At 35.5% G+C, this 18,125-nt stretch overlaps 1 protein-coding gene across 1 annotated transcript in view; it reads left to right on the top strand.

The window, feature by feature from the left end:
• Positions 1-2,396: 2,396 nt before the first annotated feature.
• Positions 2,397-18,125, top strand: part of LOC140166204 (uncharacterized) — a 28,344-nt gene continuing 12,615 nt past the window's right edge. Inside the window, exon 1 of the mRNA XM_072189610.1 lies at positions 2,397-2,558. Coding sequence (XP_072045711.1) covers positions 2,454-2,558 — 105 coding nt within the window. The 5' untranslated portion in view covers positions 2,397-2,453. The remainder of the gene's footprint in view (positions 2,559-18,125) is intronic.

Genomic DNA, 18,125 nt, shown 5'->3' with positions numbered 1-18,125 from the left:
CCCACAATAAATACTGTCCAAACGTTCATACCCGTTCATATTAATTCACAAATTCATAAAGCCATAAATGATGAAGGATCTTATAATAATATGAAATTGGTTAACTTTTTTTCAAACCTGAAATGTTAATTTTCGATAAAATAGTTGGCGAAATTGTGTGGTCGCCTGTTCCGTAGCCTATACGATGATGGTGATGATGATGATGATGATTATGATTATGACGATGATGATGACGGCGGCGACGACGACGACAATGTTGATGATGATGATGATGAGAAAGAGGAGGGGGGAGGAGAGGAGCCTGGGTGGAGATGAAGTAGGATAAGGTGGAGGAGGAGGAGGTATGGTCGAGTTTTGATTGCATCCCTACAAAGATATGTATCGCAATTATGTCATCATCTGTATGTCATCATATATATAGCGTCGACTTTTCAGGTGACGGCGCGGGGCTCCGTTGTCCAGTTTTACCTTCATGGTAAAAGAAAATAAATGCACATGATTGTCTAGTAAAATAATTGTATAACATAAAAATTTATACATATCTGGTTTGATAGACAAAGGTACATTCTTCATGTGATCATTAAGAAATTTCATCTAAATATTCAATATAAGGGGTTAAAGGTCAACTTTCATTACATAGGCAGGCTGAACGATCCTCGTAATTTCACTGAGGGATGAAATCAAAACTCGAACAGCGGTTGACCGTCGGTTCCGTCCGATTTCTATTGTTCTAGTTAATGGAAACGGAACCGACGGTCAATAAACATACCGCAATTATGTCATGATTGTCATCATAATAGCGTCGAGTTTCCAGTAACGGTTTTGCCTTCATGGTAAAAGAAAATTAATGCACATGATCATGATGATTGTATAGTACAATAATTGTATAACATATGTACGTAAAAGTAAATTTTTCTCATCATTAAATCTCATAAGCTACATAATGGTCATCGTTGTCGCGATATTATTCAGTACCGGTATCTGATATAGCGTTAACTTTCCAGGGAACGGGGCTCCGTATATATTTTTTTGTCTTCATAGTAAAAAAAAAAGTGTACAATAATTATATAACATGTACATGTATAAGGCGCATATAATTAATTATTTTCTCATCATTAAAATTTATAGGCTATGTATGATAATGGTCATCTTCATCAGACTCTTGTCCCAACCATGCAGAAATGTTATTGATTTTTACATAATATTACTGGCTTGCTTTCATAATGTTGAATAAAGATACAACAAAGCTATAACAACGGTAGCCCTCTCTTGTCTGTAACTCCAGTTACTTAGTAATGAACTTGTGAATGAATGAATTGTTGAATGAATGAATTGTTGAATGAATGAATGAATTGTTGAATTGTTGAATGAATGAATGAATGAATAGTTGAGTGAATGAATGAACGACTGAACGAATGAATAACAAAAATGAGTGAATTAGCGTACGAATGAATGAATGATTGATTGAATGAATGAATGAGTGAATGAATGAATGAATGAATGAATGAATGAATGAATGAATGAATACAATGTAATTAATGAAATCGAATAATAGAATGACTAAATATATAAATAAATGCATGAATAGATGAATAAATAAATAAATAAATAAATAAACAATATAAATAAATAAATAAATCTGAACAGAATGAATGAAAATGAATGAATGATTGAATGATTGAATGAAAGAATGAATAAAGGGAATTAATGAAAATGAATGAATGAATAATTGAATAAAATTAACAAATAAATGATTGAATAAATGAAATAATTAGCTATAATTAATGAATATTAGAATAATGAATGATGAATGAATGAAATGAACTAAATACCGGTATCATAAATTAATGAATGAAAAGTGTGAATAACCGAAATTGAGGAAATCAATTCAGATATGATGACTATATATATCCATTGACTTCATTTCCTCTTTAAAAAAACAATACACCAACCAACAGGTTTGTGATTTTGATTCAAACAGGGTCAATCGTTTCGGTGCAAATTTCCCCAATAAAAAACCATGTTATTATTTTGGTTCCATCAAGCGATAGGGCCAAAACACAAAGACACTAGCTGACACAGACAATTCTATTGTTTCCTGCTTATGAACTTTCCCTTCTATTCAAAGCCTTTAGGTAATTTTACCCAATGACGTAAGCAGCTCCAAGGGAACCTTTAAAGGCAAAATTGATTCATTTTACGCCCAATGTTTGTGATCTTCATTGTTCTCACATCCACTTGTGTATAGAGTAGGCGAATTATTGGGTTGAAGAAATAACAATACCTTATATATTGATGCCTGCTTGGTTAACTGCGCAATGCACCGAGTGAATTTACCTTATACAATTTCCTCATAGGTGATATGCGACAATACATGCATATCAGGTAGCTTTAGCTAGCTTTATATTCTTGTATTTTTATACGTTTTTACTCAAGATAATTATATTTGTATAATGGTAAAGCCAACTCTTAAACCGGAGCCAGAGAAGGAGAAGAAGGAGGTAGATTTGAAAGATGACAAGCTGAAGGAATGGGGAGTTATACCAGCAGTAGTGTCGGTAAGTGGTATAATTATATTTTTCTCTAAGGCTAAATTTATGGAGCGAAATGTAATAAAAACTGCTGCATCATGCATCACGGGTATACTATTAGTATGCTTGAAGTAAACATGTTTTTTATATAATGCAGCGCTACCCGGAGATGTCTCCACTGTGCATTGAAAATTTGGAGTCATAATAAAATGTCAGTGGTTTTCCAGGCCTGGAAAAAAATCATTTCCCAGGAAATATGTAGACACATGCATTTCCCTCCATCATATCAGGAAGTAGAGGTAGAAGATGAGCTATATTATAATACTGTATTATTTAGAAATAAATATACGAGGGTCATTCAAAAAGTTCTACCTTCATCGTCACATCTCTCTTACCTTACGGGCCAGGAAATTGAAATTACCCTTGATCATACTTTTAAATCTTGGCTACAAAATAAAAGTTATTTGGTTAAAATGTGATTTTTGGTTGTTGAGATGTGTTAGTTAAAGTGAATACAGATTCGGTGCGTCGGAAACGGTCTGAAAGGAAAGGCTAATTCATTTGATTAAAAAGGTTGTTCACATTGATGGAAATCAGTGGCGTAGCGTGGGTCATCACATGGGGGGGTGGGGGAGCGTAGCATAAAAATAATAGGGGGTACTCACCGTATACTCTCTAAATGTATAAAAGAGTGAAAAACTCACTCCCAAAAAGAGTGATTCACTTATAAGACCACTCAAAAAGGAGTGAAATGTGTTTTTTAACTTTAGAACCACTCAAAAAGAGTGAAAATCACTCTTTAAGAGTGAATTTAACTCTTTCAAGGAGTTAAATGAAGGACAACTCTAAAATGTGTTGTCCTTCATTTAACTCCTTGAACGAGTTGAAATTCACTCTTTTAGAGTGGTTTTCACTCTTTTTGAGTGGTTGTGAAGTTTAAAAACACATTTCACTCATTTTTGTGTGGTTTTATAAGTGAATCACTCTTTTGGGGAGTGAGTTTTTCAATCTTTTACATTTAGAGAGATAGGTAGTACGAAAAGGATTTTTTTTTACTTTTAAAGCTGTAAATTGCGTTTGATGAAGGCCTTGGAACTTTCTTTTTTTTAATGTTCTCATGATATGAGCCTGTTGTATAGTAAAAGATTTAATTTAAAACTTGGTGATTTTAACGATTAGATGTTTGAGAATATTCACTATTTTACCCTGGAATGACAATCATGTTCTTACATCAGTGTTCTTACATACTCGCAAGATGGATGGATGGATGGATAATCCATATCAATCATTTTCAATAGTCATTAAAACCTCAGATCAAAGCCCTTTATTATACGAAATTGATATACCGAAAGTCTAAATTTTCGGCCAAATTTAACCCAAATTGTCTTAGTTTTTACAAATTTTCCCAATTTTTTTTGGAAAATTTGGCTAGATTGAGGCAAAATTGGGCTATTTTTCGGGAAAAAATTGAAAACATTTTGAAAAAAGGACCCAATAATCATAATACCAAAATTGTCTTAGAAAAAGGAGTCATTGATATACCAAAAAAGCCGAAAATGCTACCCATATATTATTAGCGGCACGTCCCCGTATGGTCATTTGTACTAAGTACCCCCCCCCCCCTGGGATTTTAATACAAAATCCCGGGCATAAAATATATACAGAGTGAGAAGGCTACGTAATGTAACATCCTGTGTAGGTAGTGAAGTGGGGAGGATGAGATGTTAAGGCGTTGCGCTGTCGGCCGCTATTCGAAAAGAGAAGGAGGACCTTCCCCGGGCGGGGGAGGGCACTCGAATATTAAAGTGACGTACCTGTGCCTATACCGGAATATCGTGGTGGCACCAGGAATTTTTAGGGGGGAGGACAAAGTATTAAATTTCAGAGGGGGAGGGAGGGCAAAATCAACAAATTTTGCACAAAATTGCCGCAAAAAGGTTTTTTGCCTCAAAAGTGGAGGGGGCGAACTGGGAGGCAAGAAAAATATTTGAGGGAAATGCCCCCCTTGCCCCTTCCCCGTAGCGCCGCCACTGCGGAGTACGACACAAGGTGGTCTATCGGTGGCGATTTTTGTCAAAGGGTGTGGTTCAGTGGGGGTTCCAAAAATAATTGGGGTCATTATGTGTGGGCAGTAGTAAAAGAAAATGGGTGTGGGTGTCAACCGTGAAAAACAACTTCTGCTGGGCAAAAATGTGCAAAATATTGCGAAATGTTTTTGGATGGGCCCCCGGGATCGGCCACTGGTACGGTGCACTCATAGAAATGACTTGTTCGCCTTGTTGGCGCAATTCAAAAGGAGTAAGTTTGGACAACTCAAAAATAGTGTAAAAATTCATTTTAGTTTATATCCGAACTTAAAAATGCTGAAAAAGCTCAAAAGTTCCGTCAACTAATCAACTTTGTTGGCATTACTTAAAAAGTTGATGTAAGTCGTTGCGTCAACTTTTTAAGTAGGCCTAATGCCAACTTCTGAATTCAAGTTCAGGGAACTTAGAAAAATATACAAGGTTCAAAGAACCAATTAGTTGAGTTATTGTAACTCAGCATGTAAGTTGATGTAACTCGTTCATATTAAGTTACTGGTACTTATTGTTTTGAGTTATTCCAATTTGGTACTTTGTTACTTAATTCACGTAATTGGATCATTTTCTGCACAATTAGCAGTATTCAAATATTTATTTTTGTAATCAGGGCAAAATTTTGTATACTATAACACACCTCTAGAAAATTATGCTAACCTAGTTTCATTTTCTGAGTTGTAACAACTCAATAAAGTATAAGTGCAAATGATTGCGACCAACATAATGATATCGAGTCAGCGTTACTCACAATTGTACGGGTTGGCCTTACTCGGAAAGTTGACGCAACGACTTACATCAACTTACTGAGTAATGCCAACGAACAATTTCTATGAGTGTGGTGAGAGGGTCGCGTTTATATAGGTTTAAACGAAAGTTGGAAAATATTGAAAAAAAAAATCAAAGCATGGCTCGGAAGTGCATGGTACCTTTAATAAGTTATAATGGAGACAGCAAGCACGTACAGGGCCTACATGTTGTATATATTTACGACACCAAATGCTCGTGGGTCACGTAATTCATCGCTGACGTTTTGTATCTTATCATGCTTTATGTATAAACATGATACTACTCTTTTTTACACCGTCAAATGTCGAATGTTTCATTTCATGATTTAAGTGGTTGCGAGAAGTTTCATAAGTATTGTGTGGTGAGGAAACGAAAACGCGGTGCCTGGTGGATTGGTAGGCCTATTATTCGGTAGGGATTATTGATTTCTGAGAATACTGTGACGTTGTTTTATTTCCGACTTTCCAGCTTGGGGTAGGCCTATGCTGAGCACTGCGCGCTCCACCAAAAACCAGAAATTGTCACAATTCCGGAATTTTGACAGTTCCTAAAATTTGACGCACCAAGCCAGAGTGAAGTAGAAATGTATATTTTAATAGGTTTACTTTAAGGGATCTAAAATGAGCGTTTATTGCGTTTCGACAGTATTTTTTGTGGGACATGAGAGCACCTCAGACCTATCGAATTGCATTCTGAATACGAAGCATGTCTTTCTGATATCAAATAATTTTCATTTTTGAAAATCACAATAGAATACAAATTTTATGACAAATTATAAAAATTTAATATTTTTCAAATTTTTGATATATAACAGTCCTCGAAGTAAATTATATAAATCTAATGTTATATTCTTAAAGTGTATGTAGCAGGGAGGAAAAAGCCGACGGTCAATTGAAAATTTTGACCTTTCATATTGAAGATATAGATTTTTTCCCAAAAGACCTAATTTTTTTTTGGTGTTTTGGGAAAAAAATCCATATCTTCAATACGAAAGGTCAAAATTTTCAATTGATCGTCGGCATTTCATCCCACCTACATACACGTTAAGTATAAATCATCAGATTTATAAAGTTTTCTTCGAGTACTGTTAAATATCAAAAATATCAATTTTTAATGATTTGCCATAAAATGTGTATTAAATTGCGAATTTCAAAAACCAAAATTATTTGATATCAGAATGACATTCTTCGTATTCAGAATGCAATTCGATATGTCTGATGTGCTCTAATGTCCCAAAATAAATACTGTCCAAACGTTCATACCCCAGCCCTTAATGAAAAAAAAAAAAAGAACAAGCAAAGAGAGGAAGACTTCCGAGGATCGTGTAACTCCAGTTCCTTTTGAGAACATTTGCCTGGCATAGAATCCAACTTAGTCGAAATGGGTCCAAAAGAAGAGAAGGAAACACACAAACCAACCCAACCCAAACCATCCCAAGCCAACCCAACCCAAACAAAACCAACCCAATCCAACCCAACCCAACCCAAACAAAACCAACCCAATCCAACCCAAACCAACCAACACAAACCAAACCAAATAAGCCCAAACCAACCTATAACCAACCCAACGCAAACTAACCCAACCCCAACCAAATCAAACCAAACCAAGCCAGGCCCAAACAAATCCAAATCAACCCAAACCAAAATCAAATCAAACCAACCCAAACCAACACAAACCAACCCAACCCAAACCAACCCATCCCAACCAAACCCCTGAAATCAAACCAAACCAACCCAACAACAATCGAGTCGGTATATTGGGAAGGTTCGCCATAGTTTGAAAATGAGGTTCGCCAGTCCGAAAAAATAAAAGGGGTTCGCTAGCCCAAAAGTTATTTATAGGGTTAGGGTTTATAGTGTTGTAGGCGTATAAACAAAGTTTAGGACTATATGAACCTTTTAATAGGACTAGTGACACTTAGAACCAGTGACCCTTACATGACTAGCAGCCATTGGGACTGGGACTAGCGACCCTTAGGACTATAGCGGACTTGCGTTCCTTAAGACTAACTAGCGATCATTTTAGGATTAGCGGACTTGCGATCATTTTAGGATTTTTTTTAGCGGACTTGCGTGCGACCCTTAAGCCGGGCCCTTAAGACTAGCAAACCCTTAGGTCCGGGCCCTTAGGACTAGCGGATATCGCGGATGTAGACTACTAAATCACATAACATTCTTTGTTTGTACGAATGCGGATGTACTTTGTATATAAATACTGTGAGTGAATCGACGTTCATAATCACAAGGACAGAAATAAAGGAGGAAATTAGACTAAAATAATGTTTGTACACATTTAGGCTCGTATTTCATTTTTGCACATATCCTACGTGGATATAAAAACAGCTTTGGCATGTTTGTGCAGGTAAAAGTTCAATGAAATGGAAACTATAAACCTATTTTTTTAATGTTCAAACATTCAGAAGCTTCTAAAATACTTGATTGAACTTGAAAATACCTTGCAGGCCTACATCGTGCAGTCAAGTTATCCCAATCGGTGAGCAACGAGGCGCTTTGTTTACAGGCTGAGAACATTTAAGTCAAAAACAGTTCCAAATTTGAGATCTTTTGGGAAAAATGTATATCTTCAATACGTAGCACGAAAGGTCAACATTTCGAAGTAAAACTTAGTAATCTAATGATGTATTGTGTACTTAAAGTGTATGTAGCTGGGAGGAAAAGTCGACCATCATGTGAAAATGTTGATCTTTCGTATTAATTGAAGATATACATTTTTTGCCGAAAAGACCCAATTTTTTTTTATCGTTTTAGGGGAAAATGTATATCTTCAATACGAAATGTCAAAATTTTCAAATGATGGACGGCTACACTTTAAGTGCATATCATCATGAAGTTTATTTCGAGGACTGTTAAATACAAAAAAATAGCCATTTTTAAAAATTTGTCATAAAATTTGTATTATATCGCGAATTGAAAAGAAAAATCAAAAATATTTGATATCAGAAGGACATTCCTCTTATTCAGAATGCAATTTGGTGTGTCTGATGTGCTCTCAGATCCCACAAAAAATACTGTGCAAACGTTGCTAGTACCCGATTCATTAAGGCACATCTCCTAAACCTGAGGTCCTGGTTCGATTCCCAGGGATCACTTTTTCTACTTGTCTCCTTTATTTATTGCGACGGCGAACCTGGTGACAAATTATGTTTGTTATATTTAATTCCCATCGATCATGCTATCCAGGTCTCATCTCCGTCTTTTTTTTCATGCCACATTTTCCCCGAAGTGACATTTTGTTAATCATATGACGTTAATTACGTCACCATGAAAAGTCCTAGGCCTATATTGTAGACCAGATGTCACAGTATTATACCATCTGCTGAAGACGCTAGATCCAGCGAATATGTTCCAGGTGAGCGAAAAAAATATGTAGGCCTAGGGTTCGGATATTAGATTCTTTTAACTCGTAAATTTACAACGCGTCTGAAGGTTTAGAAGATACATTATTTTGTAAATTAAATCTAATAATAGAAATAAATAATTTTGCAACTCACTTTGCTACGTTGCTATTATATAGTTCATGTAGTTTGTCCCAGCACACACAAAAACGTTTTTTAAAACGTTTTATTGGGTTTTGGTTTGGATACAAACGTGTTAATAACATTAAATGTCGGGTTATATAAAGGTCATGTAAACGTTTTAAAACGTTTTGTATGAAAACGCACTACAACAATATTTTGAAAATGTTCTCAAAATTTTATTGTAAAATATTTTTTGCAAACATTTTTTGCAGAATATTTTGTCATCACTACAATTACACTATGTTAGAATATTTGCAGTAGGTTATCAACAAATGTTTTTAAATGTTATGAAAACGTTTTATACCCTTTATATGCCCTTCATATAACCCGACATTTAAACGTTTTCTGGCAACCTTTTCTAACCTTTTGCGAATGATGTCGAAAACATTTTGTGTTTGCTGGGTTGTTCGTAATCATGATAATACGGGAATGATCATAAATTTCGCCATGTTAGTAAATTGTTTTGAAACCGACATGACACATGATACATGTTTTAAGGCGGTTCGGATGGGAACATGGCCAGGCGGTGTTTGAATATTGAGACAAATAAAGCTGGCACACAAGAAAAATGGTATGCGTTCAATGAACGAGATTACAAAGCTTGATTACATGCAACAGATGTCATATCCACCCCATGTGCATATTTTCTCGGCAGGGGGAAAACGCCCAAAACTTCCATTTTGATAAATTATATTGAACTCAAGAACAGCAAGACCTATGGAAATGTGATAGTTGCTCCGTCTACTCAATCTCTTTCTTCCATGGTCTACTCACTCCCTATGATAAGATCGATGTGTTAATATTAAGAAGTACACGTCGGGTTTTAAGTCAAATGACTAAAACTGGTAGAATATGGCTCCTGTCGCATGTCGTCTCACTCGTCTTAAAGGCCTATTCAGTGATTTGCTCATCCGGACGATCGTAAAAATCATCAAAATTCAGATTTTGGTATATACCATTGTCATTGTCATAGATGTGCCTGCCAGTGGTCAGCCGAAAGCCGTGTATTTAAGACAAAAACAAATTAATAGGACATTTACATGAATCTGTAATTTATATACTGACAGTAAATTTCTTAGTTTTTTGCCTGTTTTTTTTTTTCATTTCAAAAACAGGGACTGCCTTTTGACGAGAGCCGCAACCACTCTCTACTGCTCTCCTTAAATCTGATATAGGACTAGTGATTTTAGCTCTCCTTAGTTGACCATTCACAGCTCTCCTTGATGTCTCCAGAAAAGCTGTTTAATGCTCTCCTGCAAATTCCAAAAGACAGTCACTGCAAAAACATATTATACCAAATAACAATTTGAATGACTTATCCTTCACTTTTAAGCAATGTATAAACAATTTTAATTTTTTTACACTTTCGCTGGGATCACTTTAATGAGCGGATATTGTGCAACTACAAGCCATGTCACACACATGAAGATAATCTAACGTTTTTGTTCGATATAACGATCATCGTTATATTGCCGACACGCCTTCAGTTTCAAAAATAATAAGCCAAATTGATACTAACACATGCACGCATACAGGCTGGCTGTAACAATAAATTACAATTGAGAAATTAATCAAAAAATATATGTCACGTGTTTGCTTTTAGTTCCTGTATTATCAAATTAGTGATTTACAAGCAAAGATATGGACAATAATTATGTAAACGCCAAAGGCACATAAAGTCCCCTTTTTTACCCAAAAGAAGTTTCATTTGTGAGCGTAGCGAGCGAAAAAATAGGGGGGAGGGTGATGACTCTTTGGTGAAAAAAGGTCAAATTTTTGAAGAAAAAAAAGTTCACTTTTTCAAAAATCCGCCCCTAAGTCCAAAAAGGTACAAAATAATTTTGAAAAACGGTCCACTTTTTCAAAATCAGCCCCCATAATAAATCCTGGCTACGGGCCTGGTAAACTCCCTTTACCATTTTTGTGACTTTGTGCAATAAATCAATGTTAAAAGCAGGCCCGTACGCAGGATTTCAATTATTTTACAAAAACATTTTGACAACATTTAAAAAAAATATTGATGCAGCGTGTTTTCATACAAAACGTTTTAAAATGTTTTCATGACCTTTATAAAACTCAATGTTATTAAAACGTGTTTACCAAAATCAAACCCCAAAATCACAGTGCCCCAAAATATATGTTTAAAACGTTTTGGGGATAGCGCAATCGTTAGTTATATTTTTTATAAAGACTTGCAAATATATCCGAAAATGCCACTGAATGTTGCAATGAGTCAAAAGACATTTTTAACGAATTAACTATCATTTATACATACAGACATACCATAATGTATTAGGTCTACATAATTTATGCAGTAGCGTAGCCACTTTAGAGGAGACAGCGTGACAAAAAAGAAAAGTTCCCCTCGACAAAAATGTAAAAGAGAAAATCAGGAAGGCAAAGGAACCCGTTTTCCACCAAAATTCACCCTGATCATGGGCCAAAATAGTGTAACATACACAATTTTTGAACTGTCCCAAAAAAGCTTCTTTTTTTTTTTTGAAGTTCGAAGACTTTACATAAATGTTAGAGTCTTTCTAAAAAGTCGTTATGTATGTTTCCCATTGATAATCATGATAAGATGATGCATGCAACAGACTTTTTTTTCGTCTTTTCCCCGATATTTTACCCCCCCTTCCCCACCAAGAAAGCTGGCTACGATGGATTAATAACGTGCACAAACTGATAGTCCTACACCTGCATGACGAGATAGGGATGAAAATATGCCGATCCATGGTCACACCTTGCTATAGATATTTTGCAATCATTGACGCTGACAAAATTCTTAGTCACGAGATGTAAAGTGATGTATTTTTAGAATATCGTATCTTATTTTTCAATATCTTATACCCAGTATAAGTACGTGTTTGTATCCTTGTCATGCTTGAGAGGTAATTAAAAAATATATTAAAAACTGTGGTATATAGCGATTTGCCCCAAAGTTTAAAAAATAAAATAAAACAAACGAAATGAAGACGAAGAAAGACGCGAAAATTAAGCTACGCCGCGCTGCAAGGTTTATATTAGCGCATTAATAATAATAATAATAATAATAATAATTTATTCTTATATAGCGCATTACATCAAAGACCACAAGGCGCTTTACAATTAAAACATGTGTACATAAAAACAAAATACCCAATGAATTATAAATATACATCATTAAGAAATAATAAAAATGAAATAGGCACACGATGAACATTGCACAAAAGGGATTGCACGGAAAAAATGCATGCAAAATGAGCAGAGAAACAACTAAGTGAAATGTTCAAAGTGACGGCATAAGCAATAAAGCAAAATAAGTTTAACCAAGCAACAATTTTATATAAACAACGGCAATATACTGCAAACAAATATCAGAGATGAAATTAGAATCATAAAACACATTTTTTCTTTTTAAAAAACGCCAAGCTGTACACTACATTGATAACACGAGAGTAGAAAACAACAAAATGAAAATGAAGTATACAGCGAAGCAATTAAACACATGATCGATTCAATGCAATATCAAAAATGGCAAAACACAAATCAAATTGAATATGAAAAATTCCAAACAAATGGATACTTTTAACGCAAACAATACCAAAAGTGGTGAAGCAAACATATTTACACCAGGTATAATACTCAAATGAACAGAGCAATCACGAGAACAACCAAGAAAATAACTTGAGTTATACGAGGTGTAGGCAAAATATTATGCGAAACATATTGCACACTTTTTAAACATAATTAATAACCAAAATTGCACAAATATTAATAATACAATAATATCAAAATATCAACAAACAATACCAAAGTGGCGAAGCAAACATATCTACACCAGGTATAATGCTCAAATGAAAAGAGCAAGACACATCACGAGAGCAACCAAGAAAAAATAACTAATACGATTTGTAGACAAAATATTATGTGAAACATATTATTGCACATTTTTTTTTAAACATAATTGATAACAAATATTTTCATAATAATTAATAATATCAAAATATCAACAAACAATAGCAAAGTGTCGAAGCAAACATAATTATCTACACCAGGTATAATGCTCAAATGAAAAAGAGCAAGACACGACACGAGAGCAACCAAGAAGAACTTGAGTTATACGAGGTGTAGACAAAATATGCGAAATATATTGCACACTTTTTTAAACATAATTAATAACAAAACTTGCATAATAATTCATAATACAATAATATCAAAATACAATGTAATAGTTCAGACAATGAGTATACAAGATCCAAATGATGAAAAAAATTTGCGAGTGACACGAAGATACACGAAGCACAGAAAATGATGGCAATGCTAACATGATGCAGAACAATGACGTTATTAACTAGAGGAGAGGTTACTAGCACTTCACTCTAGTTAAATCAGAATAAATTGCGAAAATTAATCAGAAGCAGATGGAATGATATACTGTATGCAAAATGAAGCAATAAGTGACACAAGGGAGAGGTTGCTAGCACGTCACCCAAGTGTTGTGGTGATGGTTAATCCACGCAAAACTGTGAGCAAACATAGTAGATGACGAAATCATAGACAAAAACCACCAGGGAGAGGTTACTAGCACTTCACCCTGGTGTGATACACTAAATAATGCATAAAAGAGCTCCATTTATAAATTCGCGAAAAGCAAAACATATCAAACATGAAAACATTGGCGAAAAAAGATGTGTCTTTAATCGTGACTTGAACATTGGCAGAGATGTAGCTTGACGGACATCTGCGGGCAGGCGATTCCACAGAGTTGCTGCAGCGACTACAAAGGATCTATCACCGTAGAATTTCGTGTTTGAGCGAGCGAGTTGGAGACGTGTTGCACATGACGATCGTAACGGTCTTGTAGGAACATACAGATTAACAAGATCACAAATAAACGCAGGCGCCATTTCATTCATGGCTTTGTATGTGAGTAACAGGATCTTAAACATAGATCTGTATTCAACAGGTAACCAATGCAGTTGACAGAGCAAAGGTGTAATGTGCTCACGGCGAGATGCACACAAAACAAGACGAGCGGCGGTGTTTTGAACACGTTGGATCTTCGCGATTTCAGATTGAGATAAACCATACAAGAGGAATTGACGGAGTCCAGCCGCGATGTCACGAAAGCATGTACTAGCCTGCAAGTCGTGTTGTTATCCAGATATTGTCGTATCTGACCGATTTTTCTGATGGCACACATAGCAGATCTACACAGATTATCCACGTGATTTGTCATACGAAGTGAAGAATCCATAACAGCTCCGAGATTACGAGCTCGTGGTGAAGATTGAATCACGGTTTCACCGATGGATAATTGGGAATGCACTGCAGGTGACTTGCTGAACTGAGAGGAGAAATGGATAAACTCAGTCTTCTTATCATTGAGAACCAACTTATTAGTTGAACACCAAAAACGTATATCAGCAATGCAGGTTTCAATCTTCTTTATTGCGGACTCTCGATCTTCAGGATTGAATGTCAAGTATAGCTGAGTGTCATCTGCGTATACTATGCTACTGACACCATGCGATTGTATGAGGTCATGAAGGGGCGCACTATAGAGTGTAAATAACAGCGGCCCAGCAACCGATCCCTGGGGACACCGTAGATTAATGGCAGTGCATCAGAGAGAACACTTTTGATGCTAACAGACTGAGTACGTCCACTCATGTACGACTGGATCCAGCTTAAGGCAGTATCTTGTATTCCATAGCGTGTGGCAAGGCGGCGAAACAGGAGACCATGATCAATTGTATCAAATGCCGCCGAGAAATCCAAGAGGACTAGAAAAGCCTCTTGGCGCTGATCAAGGGCGCTTAAGATGTCATTCTGGACACGTAATAAGGCGGTTTCCGTACTATGATGACGTCTGTAAGCGGATTGAATGCGGGAATGTAAGTGGTTGTCGGTAAGATAAGATCATACAACCTTCAAACCTATCGAAAGCCACCATTGTCCGGGACCATTGTATTCTATTCGACTAATAGAGCTTCTCTAGAGAAGATAGATGAGAAACAGAATGGAGTATATGAAAAACAACCCGTCATAATTTAGAGAATACGGGTTGGTTTTCATACGGCATTATTGTGCAAATTTCTCAGGACACTGTCTAGATTCGTCTGAAGTGTTCAAAAGAAAAACCTTCTAATGTGATTTTATGATTTAGTCTAGGAAGCATATCAAGTTATTTGACTTTGTCCAAGTCTTTGTGGATTGGGGATTCTGTGAAAATACTACCGATGTCTGGATAAATAGAGGTGTTCAAAATTTCAAATTATTTTGTTCAGATCTTAAATTTGAATACCTCAGGAAAGCGTCCAATATAATGTGTTCAAAATCTGTTTATCATTTTGAACACATCCGACTTTCTGACTTTTGTATCGCCTCTTTTGAAATATGCATATATACCCAGATATCTGGTTTTTTTTCTTGTACAAACAGAATTCTCGACCCATAAAGTCAAATATTTAAACTTGGTATTATTCCTGGGCTTGGGCTTAATCATGTATTCGTCATCAGACCAGTAGCGTAGCCAGCAGGGGGGGCAGGTGGGCCAGAGATCCCCCTGACAAAAATGAAAGAAAAGTGCCCTCTGACAAAAAATGAGAGAGAAAATCAGAAGGGCAAAGGAAAAGAAAAGGGCAAGGGCCTTTTCTAGCAAAATTCAGGGCCAAAATAGTGTAAAATACAAAAATTTTCCGCGCTACGCGCGCAAATTGTAACAATAAAGCCCTTTTTAGCCGGATAATGGACGAAAATAGTGTAAAATACCATTTTTTTCGCGCTACTCGCGCACATCATCCCAATAAGGCCATTTTCAGGAAGCTCGAAGACATACAGTCTCTATGTATTGTATGATGCAACTCCAAATTTTTTCGTCTGTGCCCCCAAAATTTTATTTTGCCCCCCCCATGACCAAGAAAGCTGGCTACGCCCCTGCATCAGACGATTTTTCTCTTGAACACTTCACTGAAAAAATTGTGTCTTGGCAAAGACACTTATATATCATCAATTCTCGCTATTCGCAATAAGGGCGCCGCCAGCTTGGTTTGCGATGTAATCGTGATGTATCATGGGAAAAGGTCGACATCCAAGTCCGCGCAATACGAATATTACCATGCTAGTACATAGGAACACGTGACAATATTTTTTTAGTTTGTCAAAATAAAGGTGTTACACGCGAATCGATATTCAATAATACTTAATAATGTGATTTGAAATGTGCACAATTAATTTTTTCTCTATCGATTTGCGTGTAATACCGTTATATTGACAAACTAAAAATATTGTCACGTGTTCCTAAAATAGCATGGTAATATTCGTATTGCGCGGACTTGATGTCGACCTTTTCCCATGATACATCACGATTTTCCCGATACATCACGATTACATCGCAAACCGCTGGCGGCGCCCTTATTGCGAATAGCGAGAATTGGGAGACATTTATCTATTTAGTAGGTATGTCACAGTGGCTGCACAATAATTCTGTCATACTGTGCACGCATACATAACAGTGAATCAAAAAGCGCGCGGATCAAAGTTGGTCAATTTTTGAAAACATACATGTCAAAAACGATTTCCTCGTTATGTTTCATTGATCACAATAATTTGTCTTTTTAATATATGGTAGGTGAAACATTTCCTAAATCACTATCAACTCCGCCGAAATTAAACACTGCCTAGTTTAAGAGTTAAGACCTGTTTTATGGATTTTTTTTGTTTGTTTATAAATCAATAAATATACGTCTCTTGAAATAGAGGTCCTAGTACCACCGGTCTGAAATACCTGTGTTTGTTATCATGTATTTTTTTTTTTTTGGACAATGAGTGAAACACTTCCCTATACCAATTGAAAACTCGGTGCACTTAGGCAATTAACTGCAGTTTCTTTAATCAACATCACAGCAGGTTCATATTTGACAAAATCATGCTGTATGAATAAAACATAAATAAAACATTGAAAAAAGTAAAAATTACATATGCCTAATTAACATAAGAATGGCATAAATATATAATTAGATGTAATTAGCTAATTTGCATAATTAATGATTTTTTTGTGTATTTTTTTTTTCTTATTGAAAGAACTTTGGGTACTTATGTGTGCAAAAAAAACCGCATCCTCATATCATGTACGGTTCTCTGTTGGCATTATTTTTGCATATTAATTAGCTGTACTTAGTCATTTTTAAGCTTTTATTTGTCTGCAGATTGGTCAAAATGGCTAAAATTGTATATTTGGTGGATTTATTACATTTATTCGAGGAGAGATTTTTTAATCTTGTTTTGTTTAACGAAGTCCGGAAAGATATGCAATTAATCTGTGATACTTAAATCAATGCTACCTTTTCAAGTAAGTGTCCGAATAAGCATTACAAATCCCAAAATTACCATTTTGCCATTTATAGCAATTTGTGGCAGGTTTTCACCCGATTTCCGGGTATCTTCAAGTTGACGTTACATCACTTTGCATTATCCGATTTCAATTCTGTTTTTTGTTTTTTGAAGCATTCATAACGATGATTCAATTAAAAGCGTCAAATAACATGTTTCTGCTGCGCTTATTTTTGGGGTGATATACCTACTATTTAGACACAAAGTCATGTCTCTGTACAAGATATGTTCAAATGTAACGTCTCTTTGCAAAACACTTATTCACAAGTCATGTTTTTATGCAAGACACTTCGGGTTTCTAAGAAGACGTGTCTTTTGTCATCAATTGGGAGACATGTCTGGCTGGAAGACGTGTCTTTGTGTCTTAGATTAGGTTTTTATTGGTTCTATTTTCTTTTATTTCTATTGTTCAAGACACGTCTATTGTCAAGACATGTCTTACAATATGACGCCAAGACACCATTTTTACAGTGTTTTACTGTTGACGAATCCAGAACGCGTCCAATGTGTTCTGTGAATTTTGCAGTGTAGGGGCCTACATGTACGAGCCCATAATGTAGAGAAGATTGATAGTCATATTTATAAAGAACCTTGGCATTTTGTATGTTTCTAAAAACAGCAAAAGAATATCATCACATGTAAAGTATTAACACTCGATAGATTTTAAACAAATGATTGAAGCAATCATATTTTTATGATATATTATTTTGTTTTCGCAAGGCAAGATTTATAGCCTGAAAGTGTTTTATTTTAGAGAATAAAATCATGAATGTAAAAATATTTGTTTGTCAGTTTTAATCTTTCGTAAAATGT

Source organism: Amphiura filiformis, chromosome 12, assembly GCF_039555335.1.
Source record: "Amphiura filiformis chromosome 12, Afil_fr2py, whole genome shotgun sequence".
In the NCBI taxonomy this organism is placed as follows: Eukaryota; Metazoa; Echinodermata; class Ophiuroidea; order Amphilepidida; family Amphiuridae; genus Amphiura; species Amphiura filiformis.
The sequence above is the reverse complement of the archived record's forward strand: the minus strand, read 5'-3'. Positions and strand labels throughout refer to the sequence as shown.